The sequence below is a fragment of the Rhamphochromis longiceps genome, linkage group LG22 (assembly GCF_057381845.1).
Source record: "Rhamphochromis longiceps isolate RC_006_pf linkage group LG22, R_longiceps_female_GT1.1, whole genome shotgun sequence".
Classification (NCBI taxonomy): domain Eukaryota; kingdom Metazoa; phylum Chordata; class Actinopteri; order Cichliformes; family Cichlidae; genus Rhamphochromis; species Rhamphochromis longiceps.
Window position 1 is genome coordinate 35,375,924 of NC_140577.1, and position 27,908 is coordinate 35,403,831.

Below are 27,908 nucleotides of genomic sequence, written 5' to 3' on the forward strand. Positions count from 1 at the left end.
AAACACCTACATCCTTGTCTGGGCATTTAATTGTGCGAACAAAAAAATCCTTTTTTGTTAAAAAACAAACAAAAAACTCCCAAACATGTCATGATGCGTGTACAACACCAGTAATCCATCTTTGTTACCCTCAGTATCAGAGACTGTGTGATCATCTGTAAGGGCCACAGGTGAGTGGATCACACAGTCACTGGTCGTTGTTCAAACAAGCAGGTTCATGTGTGAACCTGCTTGTTTGACTCCCATAATGTTTTTATTTACAGGCCAAACACATTTATAAATTTAATAGTTAATAGTTTTACATATTTTCATCGTCTTGGTAGCTATTGTAAAATTTCAAGTTTTTAAAATGGTTTCATTTTGCTGCTCAGCAAACAGCAAATGTAGTCTATACTAAAATTTCACAGACGGACGAACACTGTGTACGTGTGTGTGTGGATGCGTATGTGTGTGAGTGTGAGGGGGCGGTGATGATTCAGAAGTCAGATTTCTCACAGGAACAGTCACTTCACTAAAAGCAGAAACACACTGCAGTTGGCTAGTGAGGACAGACTATTCCTTTTTCTCTTTGATGGAGAATTGAATGATTTACAGAAAACTATACAAACTTTCAAACTGAATATTTTATTTCGACTTGCTCACTGCTTTTTCAGTCGGTCTTGAGAAAGTGCGTTATGTCCAGAGTTACCAATCTGTCAAAACTGCGTCAGGAGAGGATGCGGGAGATCAACCTGCGGGTAAGTTGGCATGTTCTCGAGTTCTGCATTAATAATAAAGACTACAGCATCGGTGGCAAGTGTTGGACATATTTTGACGACAGGCAAGAAAGCACATTTACAAAATCTTGTGATTGTTAGAATGTGTGTTCATTAATACAGTATTGTAGGTCATAGACCGTAGCAGTTCATGGTTTTGTCTCCACCCCCACTCACTTCCTCACTCCTTCACCCGCTTTTGCACTCTGAACCATAAATTTGGTCATTTCCGTGTTGTGACAGAGAGCCAGCTCTTGAAAGACATGAGCACAGGGCTGGCAGATCACTGGGCCTTATGTAGCTGCATGGGCTGCAGCTAAGTCTACATGCAGCATGTAGGTGGTTGTGAGTATGTTTGCTTGTACACTGTGTGCGAGCTCCTAGGACTATATTCGACTATAGCAACTGTTGCCATAGAAATGGCTGTGACTGTGTGCTGTTACCAGTTTCTGTTGAGCTTTCTTGGCGCAACAAAGACATTTTCTTTGTTGGGCACAATGTCTTGTCTCCAACCTCCATGCTTGCGATGAGGCAGACTGGGGTGGTGGTTCCCATTTTCGAGATGAGGAGCTGAAGGAATTGTTCCAATTACAGGTTGTTTCACACTGCTCAGTCTTTCTGTGATGTTTCTTCGAAACTATGATTCATTAAGTGTGCTGTGTATTTTCAGCATTCCCAAAAAGTGCTATAGGGAAGTCTAATATGATTTTACTGGACCTCTGAAATCGTCATCAGGGTCAAGAAGGTCAAACTTTCAATCGATCAGACTTTCATAAAAAGTGTTTTATCTTTAAAACTGTGCTTAAAATACCCCTGCCTTGGTTTTTATTGCCAACATTAACATTAGCATGACCTTAAAATGGCCTCTAATGATTGAAAGCTTTCCAGTGCAGCTGAATTAAAGCAATTCAGTTCAGTTTTATTTATACAGTGTCAAATCACAACAACTGCCTCAAAGTGCATTATATTGTAAGGTAAAGACTAGAGGTGGGAATCACCATATATCCCACGATACGATATTATCACGATACTTAACGCACGATACGACATTATTGCAATTTTTAAAAAATATTTTGCGATATTCAGATTCTGTACATAAAGGTAAACTTTATCAATATTCATTTTATCTAATATCAAAGTCTCGCACTCAGTCTTTCTCTCATTTCAGTCAGTTTTATTGTTGACAAACTGAACGGTTTGTATTACAGTCTAGTCCAACTTAACTGAATGCAACCATCTGGTACAATTACAGCTATTCTGAACTATGCAATATGATAACTATGCAGCCCATTCAGCAACTGAAGAATTTGAAAGTAAATTAAAACAAAATATAATTTTACATTAAATAAAAAAGTTTTAAACTTAATTAAAATAAAACATAAATTAAAATAAGTAAACTGTCATGTTTATTGCTGCCAAAAAACAAGTTAAACACATTTGGACAGTGAAGGAATGTCAGGATTCTTGCTCAGAAAAAGGATCAACATGCTCTGAAGTCAGAGCACAAAAACCTTTTTTGTAACAAAATATCGATTTCTGCTGTCCCTGTATCGATACATTATTAGCAAACAAAATATCACGATACTACACAGTATCGATTTTTTCCCCCACCCCTAGTAAAGCCTCTACAGTAATGCAAAGAATACAGAGAAAACCCCAATAGTTATATGACCCCCCCCCCGTGTGCTTTGGTGACAGGATCCAGGGTCACCTGGTCCAGCCCTAACTATATGCTTTAGATAGTGTCTGTCTCCTGAATCCAAACTGGAAGCTGGTTCCACAGAAGAGGGGCCTGAAAACTGAAGGCTCTGCCTCCAACTCTACTTTTACCTTAGAAACCCCAAGTAAGCGCAGTCTCACACTGAAATAAAGAACGTGTTAAATCAATAGTGGACATTGGTTGCACACATTTGCTTTGGCATAAACTTAAACAACTTAGTTAAATCAACACAACTTATTCACATTCAATAAACCTGTGCATTTTGTGTTGATGAAACGTGATTGAAACATGTTTAAATGAAGTAAGTTGAGCTCTTGGAATATTTTAATCCTTCACAATTTTGTCACTTTATTCCAACAGTATTCAATAACTTTTACCTCAATACTACTTGGTCACTTGAATACTACATGTTGTCTTCATATTACATAATGTTCAACAAAGTCTAGAGTCTGGCTAACATAAATGGTTTTGTCTCCACTTTACAACAACTTCCACTGCCATCCTACTAGCTTTATCCGGGTTGCAGGGGGGCTGGGGCATAACCCAGAAGTGATAGGGTAAGAGGCAGGGTCCACCCTGGACAGGTCACCAGTCTATCACATAGAGACAAACAACAGGTTTAGAATCACCAATTAACCTAACTCGAATAACTACATGACTTTTAACTGTGGGAGGAAACCAGATTACCCAGTGAGAACCAACTGCAAACTAACCAGATTGTTTAACCAACATTAAACAATGTTTGAACAATAACTGCTTCCAGCTAAACCCAGCCAAAGCAGAAACTTTGATTACTGCACCAGGCAGTGCAATACCTGATATTAAACAGCATCTGGGTGATTTAGGTTCCTCACAGAAGCATAAGCTTAGAAACCTGGGTGTTGGTTTTGATGAAGCTTTTTCTTTGGAGGGACATTTAAATCAGATAGTAAGAACCTGCTTTTTTCACTTGAGGAACATTTCAAAACTTAGATCCATCGTGTCAACAAGTGAACTCGAGATGATGATACATGCTTCTGTCTCTACAAGACTGGACTACTGTAACAGCCTGTTTACTTGTCTAAACATGAAAGGGCTAGCTCGTCTACAGGTTGTTCAACTATGCAGTGAGGCTGCTGACCGGCTTGAACAAGGGAGCTTGTATGACCCCTGTGTTAAAGTCGCTGCAGTGGCTACCAATCAGATTTAGGTCCCATTTTAAAACTTTTACACCATTACAGGGACCACCCCCCCCCCATTGCTGATGTGATTCGTACACATACCTCTTCTCGTAACCTGAGGTCATCAAACCAAAACCTTTTAGTGGTCCCCCACACTCGCTGTAAAACTCGAGGGGACCGATCTTTCCAGGCTGTTGCATCCAGACTGTGGAATGCACTTCCTTTATTTCTACGGGCTTTGGACTCAGTGGAGACCTTCAAAAAGCAGCTAAAGACATTTTTAGTTCAAAAAGCTTTTAATGCTTTTAAAACAACTAGCTTTTAACGCACTTTGTGACACGTCTGTGAAAGGTGCTGTATAAATAAACTTTACTTACTTATTACAAGGCTTGATGCAGAATTTTCTTTATGTTTTTGTCTTTGACAGGTTAAACCACAATAAATAGCGATAGCATACACATGGTGTGGGCAGTTGTCTGCTTCTTATAACCCGTGATCTTGTGAATTTCATGAGTCCAGCAACTAACCACTCTTACTAGATTGTATCATGTCATCTCAACAAGAACAAAATAAGTTGAATTTCATACAGATCCTACATGATTTAATCATGTTTACCATAGAAACATGAAATTATTTTCTTCAAATTACAAGTTATACTTTTGTAAATGTAACAACCACCCAATTTTCTTTTTTTGAGTGCAGAGTGAAGTGCTCTAATGGGATAACATAGTACTATAAGGTCATTAAGATAAGACGGGGCAAAATGAAGCAAGACCTTGTACGTGATAAGAATGATTTTGAATTTGATTTTGGATTTAACAGGGAGCCAATGAAGCAAAGCCAATATGGGAGAAATATTCTCTCTTTCTAGTGCCTGTCAGGACTATAAAGGAGGAGGACTCTTCACTGACATGAACAAATTGTAAATACAAATACAACTACTCTTTCAAGGATGTTTGATATAAAGGAAGGTTGGAGATTGGCCTATAATTAGCTAAGACTGCTGGGTCTAGAGATGCTTTTTGAGTAAAGGTTTAACTACAGCCAGCTTGAAGGCCTGTGGTACATAGCTGATTATTAGAGATAGGTTGATCATATTTAAGATCAAAGCATTAATTAATGGCAGGACTTCTTTGAGCAGTTTTGTAGGAATGGGGTCTAAAAGACACGTTGATGGTTTGGAGGAAGTAATTATTGAAGTTAACTCAGAAAGATCAATTGGAGAAAAAGAGTCTAACTTAACATCAATGGTACTAAGAGTAGCTGCAGATAATATTTAAGAGTTACATAGAATAGAAGAATAATCCTTTAATTTTCCCACAAGTGAATAATTTGGGTGTGACAGCAGCAAGAGAGACACATATACAAACAAACAGTACACAAGACACAGAACAGAGACATACACAATTTTTACATAATTACAACAAGGACAATAGTTACCGAAAGCAGAGTACTGTACAGTTATTGAAATTAAATAAAATGAAATACAGATAAGAGGCAAACTCAGGTTGTAGTGCGAATCTGTTGATAAAATAGTGTCAAATTACAGCGCAGATGTAAACATCTGTGTTTGTTGGGAGCAGGTCTGATTGTGCAGTCTGACAGCTGCAGGGAGGAAGGACCTGCAGAAACGCTCCTTCATGCATCGAGGATGCAGCAGTCTGTCACTGAAGCAGCTCTGCAGCAACATACATGCATGGGCTGGGAGACTCTGTCCATCAGAGATGTTATTTTGGCCACAGTCCTTCTGTCTCCCACCACCTGCACTGGGTCCAGGGTGCATCCCAGAACAGAGCTGGCCTTCCTGATGAGTTTATCCAACCTCTTCCTCTCAGCTGCTGATAAACTGCTGCTCCAACATACAACACTGTAAAAAATGACAGAGTCATAGAAGGTCTTTAAAAGCGCTCCCTGGACTCCAAATGACCTCAGCCGCCTCAGCAGGTAGAGTCTGCTCTGACCCTTCCTGTAAAGAGCATCAGTGTTGTGGCTCCAGTCCAGTTTATTATTCAGGTGAACACCCAGGTACCTATACGAGTCCACTATCTCAATGTCCACTCCCTGGATGTTCACCGGTGTCAGTGTGGTGGGTCTGCATCTCCAGAAGTCCACCACTAACTCCTTGGTTTTCCCGGCGTTGATCAGCAGGTGGTTCTGCTGACACCAGTCCACAAAGTCCAGAGTCCACTGTCTGTACTCTGAGTCGTCCTCACCTGTGATGAGGCCGACTATGGCAGAGTCGTCAGAGAACTTCTGTAGGTGGCAGCGTGGGCAGTTGATGGAGAAGTCTGCAGTGTAGAGGTTGTTCCCTCACATACTGTGGGCGGCCTGTGAGGTAGTCCAGTATCCACTGTGACATGTGGTGGTCCACTCCTGATAGCTTCCAGCTTGTCCCTCAGAAGTCGTGGCTGGATGGTGTTGAAAGCACTGGAGAAATCAAAGAACATGATCCTCACAGTGCTTCCAGGCTTCTCCAGTTGAGTCAGAGCTCGGTGCAGGAGGTAGATGATGGCGTCCTCCACTCCGATGCCAGGCTGGTAAGCAAACTGCAGCAGATCCAATGAAGACCTCACCAGGGGGCGCAGATGGTTCAGAACCAACCTCTCGAGGGTCTTCATCAGATGTGATGTCAGGGCTACCGGCCTGTAGCGGCTGAGGTCCTTGGGATGGGAGGTCTTTGGTACCGGTACCACACAGGAGGTCTTCCACAGCCGTGGAACTTTCCCCAGTGACAGGCTCAGGTTGAACTGATAACCTGGGATGCCACACAGTTCATCTGCGCAGCATCTCAGGAACCTGGAGCTGACGCCATCTGGACCTGCAGCCTTCTGCACCTTGATCATGCGAAGCTCGTTCCTCGCTTGAAGTGCAGAGATAGAAAGAGAGGATTTCGTGGGGGGGGGGGGGGGGGGGGTATGTTGGAGTCCACAGAAGCCGGGGTGTGTGTGATGACTGGGAGCTGGGAGGTGTGAAGTCCTGAGATGAAGGACAGGCAGGCCCTAAAGATGAGGGAGATTGCAGCAGGGGGGACGATGCTGGGGGAGGGGTGGGTGGTTGATCAAACCTATTCAAATATTTATTTAGGTCATTCACCCACCCCAAGTCTCCTGCAGCCTGGGGGGTTGGTTTTTGTCCTGAGATTGTCTCCAGGCTGTTCCAAACCCCTCTGATGTTGTCCTGTTGCAGCTGCTCTTCCACCTTCCTCCTGTAGTTTTCCTTCCCTTGCCTTATCTTCCATTTCAGCTTCTTCTGGACAGCTCTCAGCTCCTGTTTGTCTCCAGATCTAAAGACTCTCTTCTTCTCCCTGAGGAGAGGCTTTATTTCAGGATTTATCCATGGCTTGTTAGAAAAACACCGTACCTTCATGATGGGTACGGTGTTGTCCACACAGAAGTTCATGTAATCTGTAATGCAGTCTGTGATGCTGTTGAGGTCATCCTCCAGGGGGCTGCAGAGGTTGTCCCACACAGTAGAACGGAAACAGTCCCTCAGGGCCTCTTCAGTCTCTGCCGACCATTTTTTAACTGTGCGTTTCACAACTGGTTCTCTGTAGTAGAGGTTTATACACAGGGCTGCACATAAGTGGTCCGCAGGTGCGCATTCGCTGTCAAAATAAAAGATGCGACGCAAAGAAGTTGCAACGCGCGTTTGCGTATATAAGATTTTCTGGAGGAGGACAGACATTTGTTTAGAACTCTTAAAGATGTCAAGAAGCTCCTTTAAGCAGTTACTTTGGTGTTCCTCCACCTCCAAAGAATAGCAGAAGGAGTCCGAACTACAAAAGAAGCGCGTATTCTCGGAAAAGTGGTTGCAGGAGGTGAGCTGGCTTCAAACAAATGATGATCGCACAGAGATGTGGTGCAGAATGTGCCGTGAAAATCCCACTCTAGTGGACAAAAACACTGCCTTTTATATGGACGCAAACACAGGTTGCAACTTCTTATCTGGTGCTCGTCTTTTATTTTGACAGCGAATGTGCACCTGCGGACCACTTATGTGTACCCCTGATTATACACAGGCTGGAGATGAACCAGGGGAGGGAGAGGTGATGAGCTGTATGCCTGGTGCTGTGTTTGGAGTCTGCTGGTTACAGTGTGCAGGACCTCACAGGCTGCTGCAGCGTTAGCAGAGGGCGGGGCATGCACAGCTATCATAATGACGTGTGGAAACTCTCGCTGTAGATAGTACGGTTTCATGCTAACCGTCCTGGCTTCATAACTATGTGCTACAAGCACACTCTGATGGGCAAAGTTAAGTGGCAAACCGTCATGCCTACTTAAATTTGTGCTGGAATTACTCTGTGACAGCAGAAATGTGCATAATCTAGTTATGGTAGGACATTTTGCCAAAGTAGGATGGTTTGTCAGAACACTGGAAGTATATCACATACATGGTGATGGTTGTGATCATTACTAGTTAACGTTAAAGGGATGGTTGGCTCAACAGAACTCTGACTGTTTGTCAGCCTGGCTACAGAGCTGCAGAGAAATCTCGGGCTGTTCTTATTTACATCAATCAGTGATGAATAGTCAGATGTTCTGGCTTTATGGAAGATATTACAACATTGCATTTGTTTATGGCCAAGTTAACTGAACATGTAGTTTAGTAATAATTCTGCTTAAATTGCTCCTCTTTCATCCCAATCTGTCTTTAGACTCATGCTATGATGTAAATAAGCAGAACTAATTTCACAGATGTTAAGCAGCAGATTCAGTGCATAAGCTCTACTGTCTCTCAGTAAATGTATGTGAATAAGTATTTCATACTACACGTTTTTTACATTCTGTTTCATTTTCAGAATAAAGAGCGAGAGCGCATGAGGGAGCGAGAGAAAGCTGCAAGGGAGAGTGTGGTGCTCAAGCCCAATGGTCACCTTTTTACATCTCTGACAGTGTCAGGAACCACACTCTGCTCAGCATGCAACAAGAGCATCACTGCAAAGGAGGCTCTCTGCTGCCCTAGTAAGTAACACTCTAGTTATTCCACCACTGTCTCATCATTATGCTTTATATAGTGTAGTATGACGATGTGTAGTATGACGATAGTATGACGATAAAGCCAGAGACACAAACCTCAGAACAAAGTTCTCTCTATGTCTAAAAACACAGGATGTGCACTGAGTTATGCGTCACCTCTCTCTTGGTTTTTTAGTATTTGGTCCCTTTTTATTAACTGAATTAGACTTTAAAAGGAGGGAGACAGGAGGGGTATTTTAAGGCCATTACATTAATATTTAATTCTTAAATTAAACTAAAAAAAAAACTATTTATGGTCAAAGATGAAGAGACCTGGTTCCACTCTTATTTTCAGTCAGTCTTCACTTTAGTCACAGGAAACAGAGAAGCAACAGAGAAAACCCGACAATCACATGTCCTTTTATGAGCAAGCACTTTGAAAACAGCGGGGAGGAAAACTCCCTTTAAAACAGGAAGAAACGCCCAGCACACCCAAGCTCGGGGGGGGCGGCCGACCGCATCCTGACTACATCAGCAGTCACAGTAATGCTGATGGGAGAATCTTTATTATGATTTGATGACTGAAGAAATAAAGAGCAGTCAGTGAACAGCTTCAATCACCAAATTAAATAACCTGTCAAAATACAACAATAGGAGTTTTTGCTATTTGTTTTTATCACAGTGTGACGATGACAGCTCAGTCCACTCTCAAGTATCAGTGTTTGGATCAGAGCTACTGGCTGGCTGCAGGCTGTGTGCCCTCATGCACAGTATATGCCATAATAAACTATCGCTCACAGCTTATCATGTGTGAAAAATACTGTTGTTAAGTGAAGTATGTTTTAATCTAAACTGTGAGCCAAACAAGTTGTCATCAGTGCATACGACTTTCTGTCAGCTGTTTCTTACTTTCATTCCCGTCCATACCCGTACATTTACACAGCGTCACTGTTTTGCCCACTGAGGACTGATGTGTTTTACATCACAATTGTTGGTTTAACCAGTGGGTTCCTTTGCCCTCTTGCTGTTTTAAAAATGTAGGTAAAATAAGCACTGAATAGGTTCTGGATAAATGAAGAAGAGGAGCCTCCCAGGTTACGTTTGAAAACTGCTGGCTTGCAGGTTTTTGGCAGTGAAAATCGTGACTAAAGAGATTATTTTGGTTGTTGATGTGATTATAGTGAAAGATCTGTGTCTATGAATGTGTTGATTTAACTGCATGTTTTATGTTCCTCACTGTTTACTTTGCCTCTTGTGTCTTCATTTACTCCAGCATGCAGTGCCACTATCCACAACCGATGTCGAGATACTTTGCCAAACTGTGCCAAAATGAAACAGAGGGTAAGACACAGACATCACTACTAATCACAGTTTCTGCAAAGAGTCTCTGTGTATCAGTTTGAACACGTGGTCTTCATCCGTCTGGTCTGGGTGAGGCTGAGCTTGTTCAGATGCATGGTCATCTCAGTTTCTTCTTGTTTCCTAAGCACTGGCAGTGTCCAGAGTGTCCTGTTGTATCCATCACTGAGTGGCTGTGTGTGTGAATGGGTCAGTGTGGCTGAGAGCTCTTGTGCAAAAGAGCTTCAAGCATTGACTAAGATTAGCTAAATGCTGTTTAATTGACTGATCTCACAGACATGTCACAGATTTAGAGCTACAGTTACCAAGTAAAACAGTGATGTTATAGTCAAACCAACAGACGCTGCACTAGTGAATCCAAGCAATGGAAGAGTTTTGTACTCCTTTTGTATTTGAAGGTATCAGATCACTTTTTAGAACGATGGTCTTTGGTTAATCAGAAATTATGAATCACAGCCTGTAACAGTTCATCAAGACTACGAATCGTTTTTGTCAAACTGTGGACGTAGTGCTGCTGACGTTTACATGTAACACTGAAAGTCTGCACTTCAGTGTCTGTGCTGTCCAGATACTTACTGATCTAAACGTATTTCTATTCTGAATAGTTCCCAATAGTTCCAGCTGTGTCTCCTGCTGTTTCCTGTTTGTGTCATAGTCTTTCTGTTCTTGTACTGTTAGTGTTTCTGTGGTTCCTGTAGTTCCAAGCGCAGAGTCATTTCCTAGCGTTACAGCGTTCCCTCATGAACAGCCTATTGGATTACAATGTCACCAGGGTTTTAATAGTTTTGCAGTTTTCATTAGTTTTTATTTTTATTTAGTTTTGACTTCAGATTTTCAATTTTGTATCAGGTTTTATTAGTTTTTACCTTTTGTTTGCTAGTTTAGTTTTTATTTTTTTTAAACCCTTAGTTTCAGTTATAGTTTTCGTCGTGTTTGCAACAATGAAGTGCAACAAAATCCCAGTTTCATCATATCAGTCATGCTCTTCTGCTTATCCTTGGGTATGTTGCTCTTCCAGCTACCATACCCTGCACCCTGGACAGGTCGCCAGTCTGTCGCAGAGACAGACAACTCACATCCCCACCTATGGGAATAAATAAATAAATGAGGGCAGATGAACAACCATTGATAGCAGGCAACTATAAGATATATATCTTGGCCCCAATGAGACTATTACCTCTTGCAGCTCCGGGTGAATTGCTAAACTTTTTGAAGGCAAAAAGTTGTGTAGATATCCCAGTCTCAATAAACATATTCACCAACGCTTCCTCTCGCTTGTGATGTTCCTGCGAACGGACCAACCAGCAGCCATCGGCTCGCTGTTGGAAGCACTGCATTAATGGTTTTTGTGGAGTTGTCTCGGGATGCTTCACGCTGCCCGGGGTTAGCTTCTGTTTCTGGGGATGAGGCTTGGGCGTGCTCCCTTACCTTCTCAAGCTAAGCTAGGTTAGCCTTCTTGTGTGAGCTTTTCAAAGGTTCCCTTTAGAAATGTTCCGCATAATTTGTCTCTTTCCACTACAAGACACTTGCTTTATCTAAAACGCAATCATATTCAGAGTAATATGAAATTGGACTCTGGCGATTTCTCCCGACTTTTGCTGACGTGATTCTGCGTGGGACGGAGCAGCGACACAGACGACTCGACTAACGTACTGCCCCCTGCTGGCACAATGAGACACAGCAAGAAAAAACCTGGAAACTACACTTCACTTTCACCCGACGCTATTGAAAACTAAACACATTTTCGCTATAAATCCAGTTAATTTTAGTTAGTTTTGTGAACGCTCATTACAGTTTTAGTTAGTTTTCCGTTTTTTGCAAAGTCTTGTTTTTATTTTTATTTCCGTTAAAAGAGGTGAAAAGAGTGAAAAATGTTTTTTCACTTCTAGTTTTTGTTATTTCGTTAGTTTTCGTTAACAATAATAACCTTGAATGTCACTGTCAATAAAAGGTTGTTTTAGTTCCTTTTATTTATTCCTAACAGTTTGCTTTTGAGTTCTCAATCAACATTAAATATAATGAATGGTGAATTTATTCTGGTAGCTAAACTGACCTAAAAACTCTCTTTGTTTCATTTTTGTGCTCCTGTAATTGTAGTTTTTGTCCTTTCAGCAACAGAAGACGGCCCTGATGAAGAACAATGTTCCACTGCGTGCAAAAAGTAAGAACAATGGAACAAATCTAAGAAATGAACTGCATGTTCTGCCTCACTCTCGTCCTGTCTTCTTTCCTTCCTCCCTCCTATCTATCTCTTTATCAGTATGTTCCTCCGTCATCATTAAAATCCTCTTTAGCTTGCTAACATGTTGGAATATTTTTCCCTTTCTTCAGCCAATTCTCTTTATAATACAACTATTTTCTCCTCTCAGCTCAAGGAATGCGAGAACGTCCAACTTCAGCTATTTACCCCTCTGAAAGCTTCCGACAATCTCTGCTCAGATCACGCCGTGGCCGCTCTCACCTATCCCTGTCCAAGAGTGTCTCCACCAACAACATCGTAGGGTGGGTCATAAACACAGAGCGAATATTAGTGTTGCTCTGTTGTTTGGTTAAAGCTACCTGAGGTCATCAGTGCACGCTGGTTTGCTGGATTAAGGACAGAAACCAGTCACATCCACTAGTTTGGATTTGCTTTGTCGAATGTTCAGCGAACACCAAGAATGCATAAAAAGCAGGACAGGAAATGATCTTTTAAAAACACAGTATGTGACCTTAACCGTGGTCACTCACTGTCACATGGTGGGACAGGAAAGGTCATGAAGCTAATTCAAGATGATTTTGAGCTGCAACCATGAGTATTCATGCTTGCTTTCCCCCAACATGTCAATGTTTTTGATGAGTGAGGCACAGAACAGACTGTGGCTGACAGACAGATGATGATGAAGATTATCCATCTTCATGCTACAGTCACTGGCAATGATAAAGATGTATACAGGTTTTGTAAATGCTCACAGGGACGGTGTGATAATATCTCAGATTGCAAAATTTACTCTGCTCCACCTGATTTGAATTCAGCTCAATTCAGTTTATTTATATGATACAAAATCACAACAGCAGCCGCCTCAAGGCACTTTATGTTGCAAGACCCCACAATACTGAGAAAACCCCAACAAGCACTTAGCGACAGTAGGAAGGAAAAACTGTGAAGGCCCGAGACCCAGACTAAGACATGCAAACTGGACACAGAGACCGGTGGGGGTTACAGGAGGCACACATGGCCCCCGTGAAGTCGTGCGAACAGTGCAGCCTTGTTGCTCTTTTTCTGTGACACATACACCCAAAAAGAGCAGAAAACCTTCAAAAAAGATAATCTATTACAAACCCTCCACTCCATGTTTGTTCGAAACCAAAGAGCTCATCCACTGTGTCTGGGATTGACACTGATTTGTTGAGTTTGTGCTGGCAATTTATACGGCTCCACGCTAATATATATACACGAGGAAATTTTCAGTTAACCCACAAACTTAGTTGGAAACTGTCAGTTTCAGTATGTCTGTCAATCAAAACACCAACATTCCCAACTCCAAAATGTATGAGTTGGTGTGCAGCCAGTGAAATCTCTATGCATTAAACACCACTGTTCAAGGTGCCTCTTATTATTTTAACATTTGGCTCTGTTTGGTTCTCCAGTTTGTTTGCCGCTACATTTATCTCATGCACAATAGTTAGGCACCAATAATACCTGCATGCATGTGTGTGCTGCAGGTCGCTGAATGATGATGCTCCCCTGGGACTACGCAGAATTCTCTCCCAGTCGACAGACTCCCTCAGCTTCAGAAACAGAACGATGTCGATGGAGTCGCTCAATGATGACGGTATCGCAAACATCCAAGCAGCACAAAATCTTAGACAGCTCCATGTGTTCACAGTCAGTTAATTATACATGTATGTTATATACTCACAAGTCTGCAGGCCAAAGACTGGTCATTCTTCCAGCAACATCATAATGCACTGGACTGTAGTAGAAAACAAACCAGAACAGTTCATGAAGTCCATTTCCACCCAGAGAACTGATGCTGCTGATTAGATATGTGCATAAATGAGCAGTTGAACAGGTGTACCTGGAGAATGTAGGTATTTAAAAAAGAAATTCCTTGTGACTATTTTCCACATAGAAAGTAAGGGCTGAATGGGAGACTGCAAAGAGTACAAGTTCCAATAATCTGTCTGATAGTTTATGGATTAATAAGGTGGACAGAACGTTCTGTCCACGCCTGCACACCTTCTTATTGTAACATTGTGACAAATGAATGCATGTTTCCAGAATTTAAGCAAGCTTGTCAACATGAATGCATGTTTGGTGCTTAACTTTAATAGATAATTGCTTAACTACTAGTAGTTGGGGGTGGCTGCAGCTCAGGAGGTGGAGCAGGTGTCCACAGGTGGTTTAATGGGCCGAATATCCTTGGGCAGGATACTGACCCCAAGTTGCATCCATCAGAGTATGAATGTGCGTGAATGCTAGACAGGAAGCACTGTCATATAAAAAAAGAAGTGCTTGTATAAATGGCTGAATGACCCTGGTTGTATAAAGTGCTTTGAGTGCTCGGGTAGAGTAGAAAAGTGCCACATGAGAACCAGTCCATTAACCGTTTGGTGCATGCTCTGATTGGTAATAAGATCCTCATAAACATTCTTCCTGAATGTAGTGGAATACAACTGTACAGCAGTAGAAGTGAAACGTGACACATTTCATGACGAGGTCGTTGAATCTTCAAACCTTCAGGAGAAAGCTCAAGTCGTCTGTTCAAACTTTTGTCTTCAGTCTACAATAATCTCTCATATAATAATAGTAAAATAAACAATAATCTGTGAGTCTGCAGTCTTTCATACTGATCTTCTTTTCCTCTTTAGGAGAACTGTACTACGCCTCAGTCCTGGAGGAGATCGAGCTTGAGGGCCAGGACTTTAAGGCTGACTCGTGGAGCATGGCTGTGGATAGCAGTTACTTACAGACACATCGCAAAAATGTTATCAAGAGGCAGGATGTCATCTATGGTGACAAAAACATGATCTATTTTTCATCATTTCTGCCTCATATGCAGACGTTCAGTCTATTGCTAAACGTTATACATGTGTTTGCATATGGACACACATAGAAAACAAATCAGTATGTCACCGTTTAGAAATATGCAATGGTTGTCATTTAAAAATGTCGTATGCATCTCATCTCACCTTTGTTATACGTGTGTGTGTCTCTTAGAGCTGATCCATACAGAGCTGCACCACATGCAGACACTGCAGATCATGGAGAGGGTGTTTCGACAGGGCATGCTGGAGGAGCTTCAGTTAGAGCCCAGCACCGTGCATGCTATGTTTCCCTGCCTGGACCAGCTCATCAAGATACATTCCCAGTTTCTGGCACAACTTCTCCTGCGGCGCAAGAACAGCCTGCAACCTGGATCCAACCACAATTACACCATTCATCAGCTGGGGGATATTCTAGTAGAGCAGGTTTGTGATTCTGCTGACTTCCCCTTACTGACTCATATCCACAGTAACGTGACTTGTTTGTGTTCTTCTGCCAGTTCTCAGGCCAGTCTGCAGATGACATGCAGAAGACTTATGCTGAGTTCTGTAGCCGACACTTAAAGGCTGTCAAATTATACAAGGAGCTGCTCGCTAAAGACAAGAAGTTCCAGTTCTTCATACGGGTAGGAGACACATGCATGGACATATGTATATGTTAACGACCGTACCGACCTACCAAGACTTGTTCCAATTATACTTCCTAATTATTATTTCACCTTCCTCCCTCTCTTCCTCATATTGTTGTTGGGACTGCTGGCCTTCCTGCTGCACTCCTCCACAGCTGTTTCCAGCATCAGCAGCCTCGTGTGACCGCGAGGGCTTGTTACCAGTTGTTGTTGGTGCTGCTGTTGACGACGCAGCAGCATAATAAATATGAACAATAAAGCAACAATAAGCATAAGTAAATAACTGGCTTACTTGGCACCTACAATGTTTCATACTAAAGGCATTTTAATTTTACTAAGCATAGACTAAAGATGTTGATCATGTCGGAGGAGAGCTAAAGGGTTTGAATGAGCATGTCTGAAAGACATAAGGAACCAGATGTCGCTGCTATAATTGGTTAAAAAAGGGCAAAAATGCTGTTTCAGAACAAGAGGACACGTTCAAGAAAAAGAAAACGCAGCTTCAATTGAAGAGTGGAGGAAATGCTTCATCGGTGCCTAAGATAAATTCACTGCCCCCTAAAATTAAAAGAACACTTGGAAAACACATCAGATCTTAATGGGGAAAACATTCATGCTGGATACTGATACTGGTACAGATGGTAATGAGTTAGGAATGAAAGGATGCCTCATTGTTTGATGGAATGAAATGAAATTATGAACCTACAGACGGCTGAATTTAAAGAATGGCGCAGCAGGCTCTCCCATTTTACTAACGGTACTCAGGAGTTTGTATGACTGACAATGTTGGGACATGCTCCTAATGAGACGGCAGATGGTGACCTGGGGGATCTACTTTTACATCTGCCTGCACATTTGCGCCAGATAAAGTGCACCAGGAGCAGCCCAGTTAACCACTGCACCAGTGCAGGGTACAGTGGGGCAGAGGAATTCCCACTGATACTTAACGACGGTCAGGATGGCGTTGCTCAGCCTGTAGAGACCCGTGTGCGAATTCTTTCCCCCCCATTGATATCTGATGTTTTTTCCAAGTGTTCTGTTCATTTTATCAGGCAGTGCATTTATCTTAGGTACTGATGAAGCACAGACAGGCCACCCCGACCATCACTGGCCCACCACTAAACTTGTCCGGGCAGCAGAGTGTTCCCCACGACTTCTCCGGGTCCTCTTACGTATGTCACGTGTGTTCAGTGTGAACCTGCACTTATGTGTGGACAGCACAGGATACCAGGGTGGACCTGCCAATTCTGCTATTCTGTGACAAATGCCAATCATGCACTCACACATACAGTGTCGATACAGTGTCGATACAGTGTCGATACAGTGTTGATACAGTGTCGATACAGTGTTGATACAGTGTCGATACAGTGTCGATACAGTGCTGATACAGTGTCGATACAGTGTCGATACAGTGCTGATACAGTGTCGACACAGTGCTGATACAGTGTTGATACAGTGCTGATACAGTGTTGATACAGTGTCGATACAGTGTCGATACAGTGCTGATACAGTGTTGATACAGTGCTGATACAGTGCTGATACAGTGTTGATACAGTGTCGATACAGTGTCGATACAGTGCTGATACAGTGTCGATACAGTGTCGATACAGTGTCGATACAGTGCTGATACAGTGCTGATACAGTGTTGATACAGTGTCGATACAGTGTCGATACAGTGCTGATACAGTGTCGATACAGTGTCGATACAGTGTCGATACAGTGCTGATATAGTGTTGATACAGTGCTGATACAGTGCTGATACAGTGTCGATACAGTGCTGATACAGTGTTGATACAGTGCTGATACAGTGCTGATACAGTGTTGATACAGTGTCGATACAGTGTCGATACAGTGCTGATACAGTGTCGATACAGTGTCGATACAGTGTCGATACAGTGCTGATATAGTGTCGATACAGTGTCGATACAGTGTCGATACAGTGTCGATACAGTGCTGATACAGTGTCGATACAGTGCTGATACAGTGTTGATACAGTGCTGATACAGTGTTGATACAGTGTCGATACAGTGCTGATACAGTGTCGATACAGTGCTGATACAGTGTTGATACAGTGCTGATACAGTGCTGATACAGTGTTGATACAGTGTTGATACAGTGTCGATACAGTGCTGATACAGTGTCGATACAGTGCTGATACAGTGTTGATACAGTGCTGATACAGTGCTGATACAGTGTCGATACAGTGTTGATACAGTTAGCACAGGGCTAGCTAGACATTGTCGCGCCCTCAGGCCACCCTCGTGGAAGCTGGTTGAAACCATGACTTCGTGGAGAAAAGTCATACCTTTGACTTCAGCTCTGCTGAGTGTATGATTCAAACTGATCGCTTTTAAATAATGATGAAAAATTAAAGCTTCCTTTCTGTCTCTTAGCAGCAGGTGAGTCGAGGACCCTTGCTACGTTGCCATGGTGTTCAAGAGTGCATCTTATTGGTGACTCAGCGGATGTTCAAGTATCCTGCACTTATTCAGCGCATTCTGGACAACACAACAGGTGACTCATCCCAGTCATCTGCCTCCTTCTTTTCTCAGATCTACAATGTCACTAGAAAATTAAAAAATGCTGGTTTTCACATTTAACTAACATTCATGGTTCCACACAACGAAGCAAAACCAGGCTTCAATGGGAACTTTTTCCTCTTCTCCATTTTTCTGTTATTTACTGTAAACCTAACCCTTTAACACCCAGGGTAATATATTTGGTACATGAAGCTTTTGTGAGCTGGATTTAGTAAATTAAAACTCATATATGCAAATTCATATTTCTTTCTTTCTTTTGAAAAAATTGTCAGAAGATGAAATTCAAACTTCACAGTTTTACTGAAATTAGAGATGAATCAGATGATTGTTTCTATTTTATCCAGATGATGAAGAAGAAGCTTCCTCTGTGGCCCAGGCTCTGCTGATGATCAGAGAACTGCTTAGTTCAATAGACCAACAGGTACTGAAGTGTTTGCTCCCTGTGCAATAATCTGTGCGTCATTCATTCTCTTCATATTCAAATATCAGCAAACTCACAAAGAATTTATGTTCTTTTCTAAATCTTACACATTCAGACATCAAGTACAAGTCAGTGCAAACACTCATTCTTCCTAAATGACGCTTAGATTAGGTCTTTAGATCTCTAGTTTTTAGCTTGTGCTAACAACCCAGCATTCATTTGTTCTCCTACCTCAGCTGTAAAGTGGACGACTTGTTTCACTAACCAGAGAGAGGATTTGTAGCATTTACAGGACAAACAATTGCCTGCCCTGTTCGACAGGCTCTAAACTTCCACACAAGTGCTTTTAGCTCATACTCGAGATCTTTGTTTATTTCTAAGACTGATTTACTTCTGTTTTTTATCTACTGAAAAATCTCATCGTATTTTCTGTCTTATAATGTATTATACTGTAATACAGTCATAATATGTAGTATTTATTAGTTTCAATAGAATAACATTTAGTAATAAGACCTTACTATTCCTCTACTTTTACTAAAACTCAGTAAAACTCAGCTTCATTTTTAAACACTTAGACTTTGTATGTTCATCTTTCCGCCTGACTCCCTCCAATTCACACACATTTATTTTGTCTAAGTGATGTTCATTCCTCTTCTCTTCAGAGCACACCTCCACCTCCATCACCGTTTCGAAACGGATCTTACAAATCTCCTTGTAACATCCATTTTAGCCGACTCAGATTAGCTCGCTGGTTCATTCAGATGATTTAATCAAACTGAAAATGTAAGATTGAATTTCCTGTCGGCAGATGGACGATCTGGAGAAAACGCAGCGGCTTCAGGAAATCCATGCCAAGCTTGACCCAAGGGCTGAGGCCATAGTACGGGATGGAGGAATATTTAAAGCTGGAGAGTTACTCCGAAGGAGACTTATCCGTGAAGGGACCCTTTTCTGGAAAACTCCAGGATCACGACTCAAAGGTACACAACAATTGGGTGATTAATATTTAATAAAATAAACATAATACAACAGGTAGACACTGACTATTGTCCTATTACTAGCTGTCTTAATTCTTTATGGCATAGATTCAACGAGGTGGTGAAAAGACTCCTCAGAGATTTTGGTTCATATTGACAAAATACCATCAAGTCAAAACTGAACATTTAAATCAGCCTCAGTTGACCTTTACAGCAGGGGTGACCAACTCCAGGCCTCGAGGGAGGTTTAGATCTCACCCTGGGTCAACACGCCTGAATCACACGATTAGTTCATTACCAGGCCTCTGGAGAACTTCAGGACATTTTGAGGAGGTCATTTAAATTGTGTTGGATCAAGAACACATCTAAACCTGCAGGACACCGGCCCTCCAGGCCTGGAGTTGGACACCCCTGATGTACAGACTGTATATATAAAACACACGTTATATGTTGGCTTATGTAATTATTCTGTCATTAACACTAAACAACATTAAAATGCACCTTAAAAACCGTGAATCTCAATTATGAAACAAATTCTCAATTTAAAAAATGACAAATATAATGAAATAAAAACAATAATAAAAGTAAGTACGGCTGTGCACAATGAAAAGTTGGGACACTCTGCACAACTAGAATTAAATGGTAAATGGCCTGTATTTGTATAGCGCTTTACACTACATCCACACACACATTCACACACATATGATGGCAGCTACATTGTAGCCACAGCCACCCTGGGGCGCACTGACAGAGGCGAGGCTGCCGGACACTGGCGCCACCGGGCCCTCTGACCACCACCAGTAGGCAACAGATGAAGTGTCTTGCCCGAGGACACAACGACTGAGACTGTCCGAGCCGGGGCTCGAACCGGCAACCTTCCGATTACAAGGCGACCTCCCAACTCTTGAGCCACGATCGCCAAGCAAGAAAGGCAAGCAAGAATAAATGCAGACAGACCGACAAGAGACAGAGGACAGCACAGAGCATAAATACACACAAGGTAACGAGGGAAATGCACAACAGGAGGGAGACACAGCTGAACCTAATTAAACATGAGGACAGGGAGGAAAACAGAATACACTGACATAGGACATGGAGTTTCAAAGTAAAACAGGAAACGCAAGAGACATACACAACAATGCTGTCTTAACACTGAGACATAGAGACATGACTGACTGAGGACACAGAGGGAACACGGAGCACAGGAACAGAAGCCAAGATACTAGAAATGAACTCAAAGACTGACCCAGGACTGTGACATTAACAAGGTAGTTATGTTAATGTTAGTTCCCCGAGGCATGGATTATGGATCCGGTAAAAAAAGAAACATCAAAGCCGATATGAAAAATGAACAACACACCAAAAGACGAAGAAGAATGTCGGTGGAGGACAAGGTCCACCTGATGTGTTTGCCCAGAATAAGAGACTTATGTTGTTACCTTGTATCTTACTGATTAATTTTCATTTCACTCCTCACATTTAACTGATTTTTTGTTGTTGTTTATGCTCATAAAATATGAGCATTTATCTTTTTTGTTTTTCTTTAACAAACAATGTCAGACACGGTCATATTCAATTGCTGGCTGTCCGAGTGGTGTGGGTGATTTTAACACCCATGGAGAAAATGACGGCCTTAACACGACAAATAAGAAATAACATATTACTCCCATACTGGCTTCTCATGATTGGCTCCCTGTTAAATCCAAATGTAAAATCCTTTCAATCACAAACAAGCAAACAAACATCTTAATAGCTTTATAATAACATATCACCCCATTAGAGCATAGCCCAAACTTTCCTTTTTGCTAAAGCATAGTTAGGGCTGGATCAGGTGACCCTGAATCCTCCCTTAGTTAAAGGAGGATCCATTCTTCGTTTTATTATGAATATTCTACTATTATTAATTATAATTAAAAAATATTATTATATTGATTGATAACTTGTCCCGTCTCTGTCCCCTGACCCCAACTGGTTGGAGCAGATGGCCCCGCCCCTCCCTGAGCCTGGTTCTGCTGGAGGTTTCTTCCTGCTAAAAGCACCAAAGGGCTCAAAGGAGATCCAATGATTTCGTTTTTCTCTGTTTTCTCTGTTTTCTCTGTATTATTGTAGGTCCCTACTTTGCAATATTAATCTCTCAGTGCCTTAAGGCAACTGCTGTTGTGATTTGGAGCTGTATAAGTACAACTAAATTGAAATTCAAGTTTTAGAAAGGGGCTGTGTTGTTGTTGCCAAGGTTTGAAAGCCTGGGATTGAACCTGCTGGGTGGTGGCGTCTTTCTCTATGGTTGCCTGCATTGGTTTCCTACAGGTCCTCTGTCTATCTTCCACACTTCCGCATTTAAACCCAGAACCATCCTGCACTGCATTAAGTAAAGATTTTATACAATGACACTAAAGGGTGATTCTAGTCTAAAAAAATGTTTATGTGTGTGTTTGTGTAGATATACAGGTCTTACTGATGTCTGACATCCTGGTGTTTCTGCAGGAGAAGGACCAGAGGTGCATCTTTCCATCTATGGTAAGAAAATATTTGCACACATGTTAAAAACACACAAAAAACTAACCAAAACCCCCCCCAAAGCATGCTAAAACTAATTACACAAATGCATCATTTTTGGAAAGACATTTTTTAAACATTGTAACCCTTTTGTTTTGAAAAGGATATTTCAAAACACTAAATAAATATGGATAAATAAGTAAATACTGCTTACACACAGACAGCGATGAAGCAGGTGACAGAGAGCGAATGCAGCAAGAAAGAGAAAGTACAATGACGCGCATTACTGGTAACCAAATAGCTGCGGCATGCTAACAGAAATGCACAGAATCTGTATCTTTAGGTGTGTCCTGGCTGTTTTACCTATTCGAGGTGTGTGTGTGTGTGCGTGTGTGTGTGTGTGCGTGTGTGTGTGTGTGCGTGTGTGTGCGTGTGTGTGTGTGTGAGAGTGTGTGTGCGTGTGTGTGTGCGTGTGTGTGTGTGTGTGCGTGTGTGTGCGTGTGCGTGCGTGCGTGCGTGCGTGTGTGTGTGCGTGCGTGCGTGCGTGCGTGCGTGCGTGTGTGTGTGTGTGCGTGTGCGCGTGTGTGTTTGTGTGTTTGTGTGTGTGTGTGTGTGTGTGTGTGTGTGCGTGTGCGCGTGTGTGTTTGTGTGTTTGTGTGTGTGTGTGTGTGTGTGTGTGTGTAAGCCTTCATGTAACTGAACTAAGTCGTTTATTTAAAATGGAAACTAAAAGATAAACGAGGGTGAAAAAAACACATAGTTACAACAAGTTTTTCTCTTTATTTCACTAAAACTATCCATGTTGTACGTTTTAGGACAAGCCTCCAGTACTGTCCCTTCAGAACCTAATAGTAAGGGACATAGCCAATCAGGAACGAGGCATGTATCTGATTAGTGATTCCACCCCTCCTGAGATGTACGAGTTTTATGCTGCCTCCAAGGATGACAAGAACATCTGGATACGCCATGTACAGCACGCTGTCAGCAAGTGGGTAAATGCACACACAACACATGCTAAAGCTTTCCATCGGTTTGTAGTCTACAAACTGAAGTTTATTACATCTTGGGTCTTATTTCTGCATTTTGGAAAATATAAAGAAAAATGTAATTACCCAGAGACAATTATGGACTGTAAATCCCACAGAAAACACAAACATTTATTTGCATTTGCAGAGCAGAATAAATGTAGCATGTTTTTCATAGAGCCTGTACTTTCCTCCTATAGGTTATGAGGTCGGCACACTGGTTCCTATATAATAATAATAATAATAATACTAATAATAACTCCCAGATGGCTGAGCTCCTCACCCCAGAGGCCAGACACTCTTCAGGGGAAGCTCATTTCTGTCTGTACCCGTTTTTTGGTCACTACCCAGAGCTTGTAACCATAGGTGAGGGCAGGGTAATAAAGTCGAGTTACAAAAATGAGACCCAAGTTGTGATAAACTGTTTAATTATTGAGGTATAAATGTCTACTAATTAGTTTATGAACAAAAAAACGACAAATCTAAAACGTTCGTGTCTGTTATGTGACTGATAAGACGGCATGTGTGGTCTGGATTTTGTGTGTTCAGGTGTCCATCAAGAGAGGAGTTTCCCCTGATAGAGTCGGAACACAAGGCTCACCTGAGGAGGCTCAAAGGTCAGGAGAATATACAGACTAACTGAATTACATTCACATTTCAAATACCTGGGAACCAGAAAAAGACGACATGGTAGCTTAGTCTTACTGGTGGCTACGTGTTCTCTACCACAAACTTTAACCAAAAAGATGAATACTCAGGTTTTCTTTCACCCTTTTGGTCCTAAATAGTTATTTAAAGGTTTCCATACTTTTACCAAATACAGAGGTTCCACTGGACCGAACATCACTGTGATCTCCAAACCAAATCCAAAGGCCCTGTCAGAGTATCAAACATACCAAACCTGATCTAAAAATGTAAACTGCTGTAGTATCCACAGGCAGAACATCTGTGCTAGTGTCAGGAATCGTTTAGATCTTCTGACATGCCAGTATTATCTTGGATTGCGTTTTTGCCCACAGTAAATGCTTTTGCACAAGAAGGCAGCATTTCACAAGTTTGGAACAACAGTAAACAGTAAAATCATAAAGAGCAAAGCAGCTTTGGTAACGGTAAAACCATCAAATGCCTCACAGAATTTCTCTCATCAAGCTGCTTTTTTTCTGATGTATTGATTGCAAACAATTTTGGAGCAGTGACATCTAACCAGAAGCAGAGGAAGTGAAGCACGTGACTAAACGAGGAAACAGACATGAACTTATCGGGGAATTGGCACAAGAGTGGAACTAAACTCTCAACAACCAAGAACTGAGAACAGGACAAACTAAAACTAGGAAGTTAAATGAAGATATGAACAAATAACAAGTCGACCAAAGAATCAGCAGGAAAAACCGTTTCTGCTCCACAGTCATAGCTGCACTGGTCTCCTCCTGTTTAGACCATGTCTGAGCTTGTTTCATACAAATAAAATTAAACTGAAAATTGAACTGAATAGTTATTTACATGAACTGTATTTCAAACTAAAGCGTCCTGCATCAGCATTTTCATTTTGTCCAGTGAAGGCTGGGGTCTGCCCGACCTTTCTGTCAGATCAACATGAACCAGGGAGACCTGTGAAGAGGCAGGCTTTGTTTTTCTGCACGTCTGTTTTAGACTGATGACTGATTGATTGTCATCCAATCAGCTGACCTGCAGCACAAGGACCAGGAGATGCTGGAGCTCCTGCAGGAAAGAGTGACTTTATTCTGTGAACTGGCAGAGGTGACAAGTGGCCAGGAGAGCCTGCAGCCTCCCATCACTCGCTACTTGTTTAGGGCTGACACACCACAAGCTCCTCGTGCTGAAAAACTATTACTGGATGCCACATCTGAGGGTAACTATCCACGTTTCATATTAGCATGCTTCACATGTGAAGGTGAATATCTGATCCAACTCAACAAAAAAATAAATAACTGTTTTTGTACATAACTTCACATAATTTTAATTAGAAGTATGAGTAAAAACAAACATTTTGTAGCAAACAAGAATGAAAATATTTACTACCCAAACTCCTACATCCACTTTTTCTCCCTGAATTTTTTCTGAAGTGACCGTGAGCTGTCACATAGTTGAGGCTGAGGCTAAAGCTTCAAGACTGAAGCCGACTTTAGTGGACATGTAGACCGAGGGAACAGAGGTGATGAGGTAGTGCTGGGTAGGTAGGGCTGATGGCTGTGGATTTTTCAAAAACCAAGGTGCCTCTGGAAATCAAGATAAGGAAGTAAGTGAAGGTAAAATCCAGGACTGAATGGCAGAAGCTGGATGAAGCGGTGAGGAAAACTGTACTACAGTATTTTATGTATCGTCTGGAAACAGACTGAATGAGCAAGAACTAAATGTACATCAAATAAGAGATAGAGAGGCAAAGGCTTACAGTGTGCTGTCTGCTGTGAGTAAAGAAAGTGTGTTGAGATGGAAGGAGTTTGATGAGCTGATCAATAAAGAAAATGAGAGCGAAAGCAGGACAGATACGGCAAGTACAGAGGATCATTGTAAGTAAGTGTCACGGTACTGGGCCATGTGGCCCAGGGTTTAAGTTCTAACGCTTGTTTTTGTATCCACATGTGTAGTTTAACACATCTAGTTGTTTTCTAGTTTGCAGTTTAGTCCTTGGTTTCTTAGTCCCTTTTGTCATCTCTCCCTGGTCCGTGTGTCTACCTGTCATGTTTCATGTCTCTGGTTAGGTTAAGTTCATGTTCTATCTCCATGTCTATGTCTCTGTGTTTCCTGTTTTATTTTGAAAGAGTATGGTGTTCTTTGTTTATTGTAGTTAGGGTTACTCTCCCCTGTATTGTCATTATGTTTCCTTCTAGTCAGCTGTGTTCTCATGTGTCTCCACTTCCCCAGATCACCTCATGTGTGCATTTAAGTCCTCAGTCTTCCTTTGTTCGTCGCTGCGTCGTCTGTTCTACTTCCCCCATGTTACGCCAAGATGAAGAGTGGAAGGCAAATGGTCTACATGATATACGTGTGGAGGAACTGAGAGGATGTCTGAGGAATAGTGAACTGGTAGCAATTTTCAAAACAAGGGTGATGAGCAGAGCTGTGGTAACTACAGGGGATAAAGTTGATGAGAAAGGAAGAAACTTTAGCAAAGAGTTGTTGAAGTTAGGTTAAGAAGAGACGTGACGACCCTTTGGAAGTTAACAGCTGTTTTGGCCATATCGAGCTCACTTACCATTGACTGACGCACTATATATACATCTGACGTGCTGCAGTTTTGACACAGAGAGGAGATCAAACACAAGACATGCAGGAGGAATCAACATGGGAACAGAAAAATAGAAAAAGATGTAAAGTTAATAGAAATATGTGTGTGTTTGTGTTTGTGTGTGCGTGTGTGTGTGTGTGTCCTCACAGTGGACAGGCTGAGTGAACTCCTTCTGGGCTTCAGCATGGACACCCGCCTTTTGTGCCATCACAGCCACATGGAGGTGGTAGACTGTAGTAAGTCAGCGTTTCAGTCTCTCATTCATGATCATCTTAAGTTTGACTGAATTAATTATGGATTTATACATTAAGAAAAATAGTAACAACCTATGATGTGGCACTATCAGGCATTAGTTAGGTATTAGTAAGTGCTTTGGTCATCATTTGGAACACAACACTCCTATTTAGTATGTAATGTATGAATACAGATATAAATGTTCATTCTTGATTAATAAGCTCATAATGTGTTCATGGTAACATTTCTAAATACATAAATAACAAAGTATTTGGACGCCCATTCCTCTATATAATGATTAAGATGATTAAGATATGAGCTCATTGTTTGTGAGGTTAATAGAGGTTTTATAAATGCTGGTTTCATAGTGTAATTCATGGTTAATTAAGACAATTACTATTTGTTAATTGTGAAGTGAAGGTTATTTACGTCTCAGCTATTTTCCCAACAGAGACATGACGCAGACAACACAGAAAGAAGTACAGAACATACAGATGCAAACATAACACACCTGAGGTTTGCACAATAATGCAGGTTTGTAGGCGGGGTTTAAGAGGAAGATGCACCAAGGAGGTGGAGCCACAGGACAGCTCAACTTGAACATACAAAGATTTCTTCATTTAACATAAAACATGAACATTGTTTTTACAAAACAATAATAAATCTTTCACAGAGCTTCACAAATACGTGTATACAATATAAAGAAAGGGTCCATCATATTAAACTGGTAATGCAGGAAAATGTCTCTGGAATGTTTGAGACTTTGGAACTTCTTTAGATCGTTCCCGAGGTTCAGCTTTCGTCTGGTTTGTGGTCTGTTAGCTTTAGTGCAGCTGAATTAGACTAAATAGCGGTTTCACACAGGTGAACAGCTTAAATGAAAGAAGTAAGGACTCCACCTCCTCCTCATTCAGTGAGAACTCAGAGCAGCTCCGTGGGGCGAGGAGGAGATCAGGTTACGAGGTGGTTCTCCACCATGAAGGAGAATCCCAAATCAATGAGCGTTATCATGGAGCCTTGATTTCCCTAGCATGTTACTGCACTCAGTCAGTAAATACTGCTATTTAATGGCCACATAAATCTGAATTCTCAAAAAGGTGCATGAATTCATGGAAAGTAGGGGAGGGGCTGGTTGCAGTAAGGGATGTGATTGGGTGATTTGGTGTCAGTAATGAAAATGAACTGCTGTCAGTGCGATGTGCAGCGGGTCTTCATGCTGCTTACTGGACAGTATAATTACAACGACAAAGGAAAGAAAATATGTGGACACATCAGCCCACATGTGCACTGGGCCACCATCCAAATACTCGGTATGCCAGATTACCAGTCCAGGCCTGCTGGTAACTGCCTGAATTAACCATG

At 41.7% G+C, this 27,908-nt stretch overlaps 1 protein-coding gene and 1 long non-coding RNA gene across 3 annotated transcripts in view; one reads left to right on the top strand and one right to left on the bottom strand.

Moving 5' to 3' along the window:
- The first annotated feature begins 510 nt into the window (after window positions 1–510).
- LOC146644424 (rho guanine nucleotide exchange factor 2-like) overlaps window positions 511–27,908 on the top strand; it is a 36,258-nt gene continuing 8,860 nt past the window's right edge. Inside the window, exons 1-17 of one of the 2 annotated variants that reach the window (XM_085396023.1) lie at window positions 511–737; window positions 8,434–8,596; window positions 9,864–9,931; window positions 12,062–12,110; window positions 12,319–12,451; window positions 13,655–13,764; window positions 14,804–14,947; window positions 15,153–15,403; window positions 15,478–15,603; window positions 18,000–18,120; window positions 18,491–18,567; window positions 19,376–19,547; window positions 21,985–22,061; window positions 22,856–23,028; window positions 23,615–23,682; window positions 24,747–24,935; window positions 26,462–26,548. In XM_085396023.1, coding sequence (XP_085252149.1) covers window positions 675–737; window positions 8,434–8,596; window positions 9,864–9,931; window positions 12,062–12,110; window positions 12,319–12,451; window positions 13,655–13,764; window positions 14,804–14,947; window positions 15,153–15,403; window positions 15,478–15,603; window positions 18,000–18,120; window positions 18,491–18,567; window positions 19,376–19,547; window positions 21,985–22,061; window positions 22,856–23,028; window positions 23,615–23,682; window positions 24,747–24,935; window positions 26,462–26,548 — 2,071 coding nt within the window. In that variant the 5' untranslated portion in view covers window positions 511–674. The remainder of the gene's footprint in view (window positions 738–8,433; window positions 8,597–9,863; window positions 9,932–12,061; window positions 12,111–12,318; window positions 12,452–13,654; window positions 13,765–14,803; window positions 14,948–15,152; window positions 15,404–15,477; window positions 15,604–17,999; window positions 18,121–18,490; window positions 18,568–19,375; window positions 19,548–21,984; window positions 22,062–22,855; window positions 23,029–23,614; window positions 23,683–24,746; window positions 24,936–26,461; window positions 26,549–27,908) is intronic. The other variant, XM_085396024.1, reaches the window with a different exon arrangement.
- On the bottom strand, window positions 10,686–11,517 carry LOC146644425 (uncharacterized). The gene is made up of 3 exons (XR_014909280.1): window positions 11,378–11,517; window positions 11,127–11,268; window positions 10,686–11,033 (listed from the first exon to the last, which is right to left on the bottom strand). It is a non-coding gene; the product is annotated as an uncharacterized LOC146644425 (long non-coding RNA).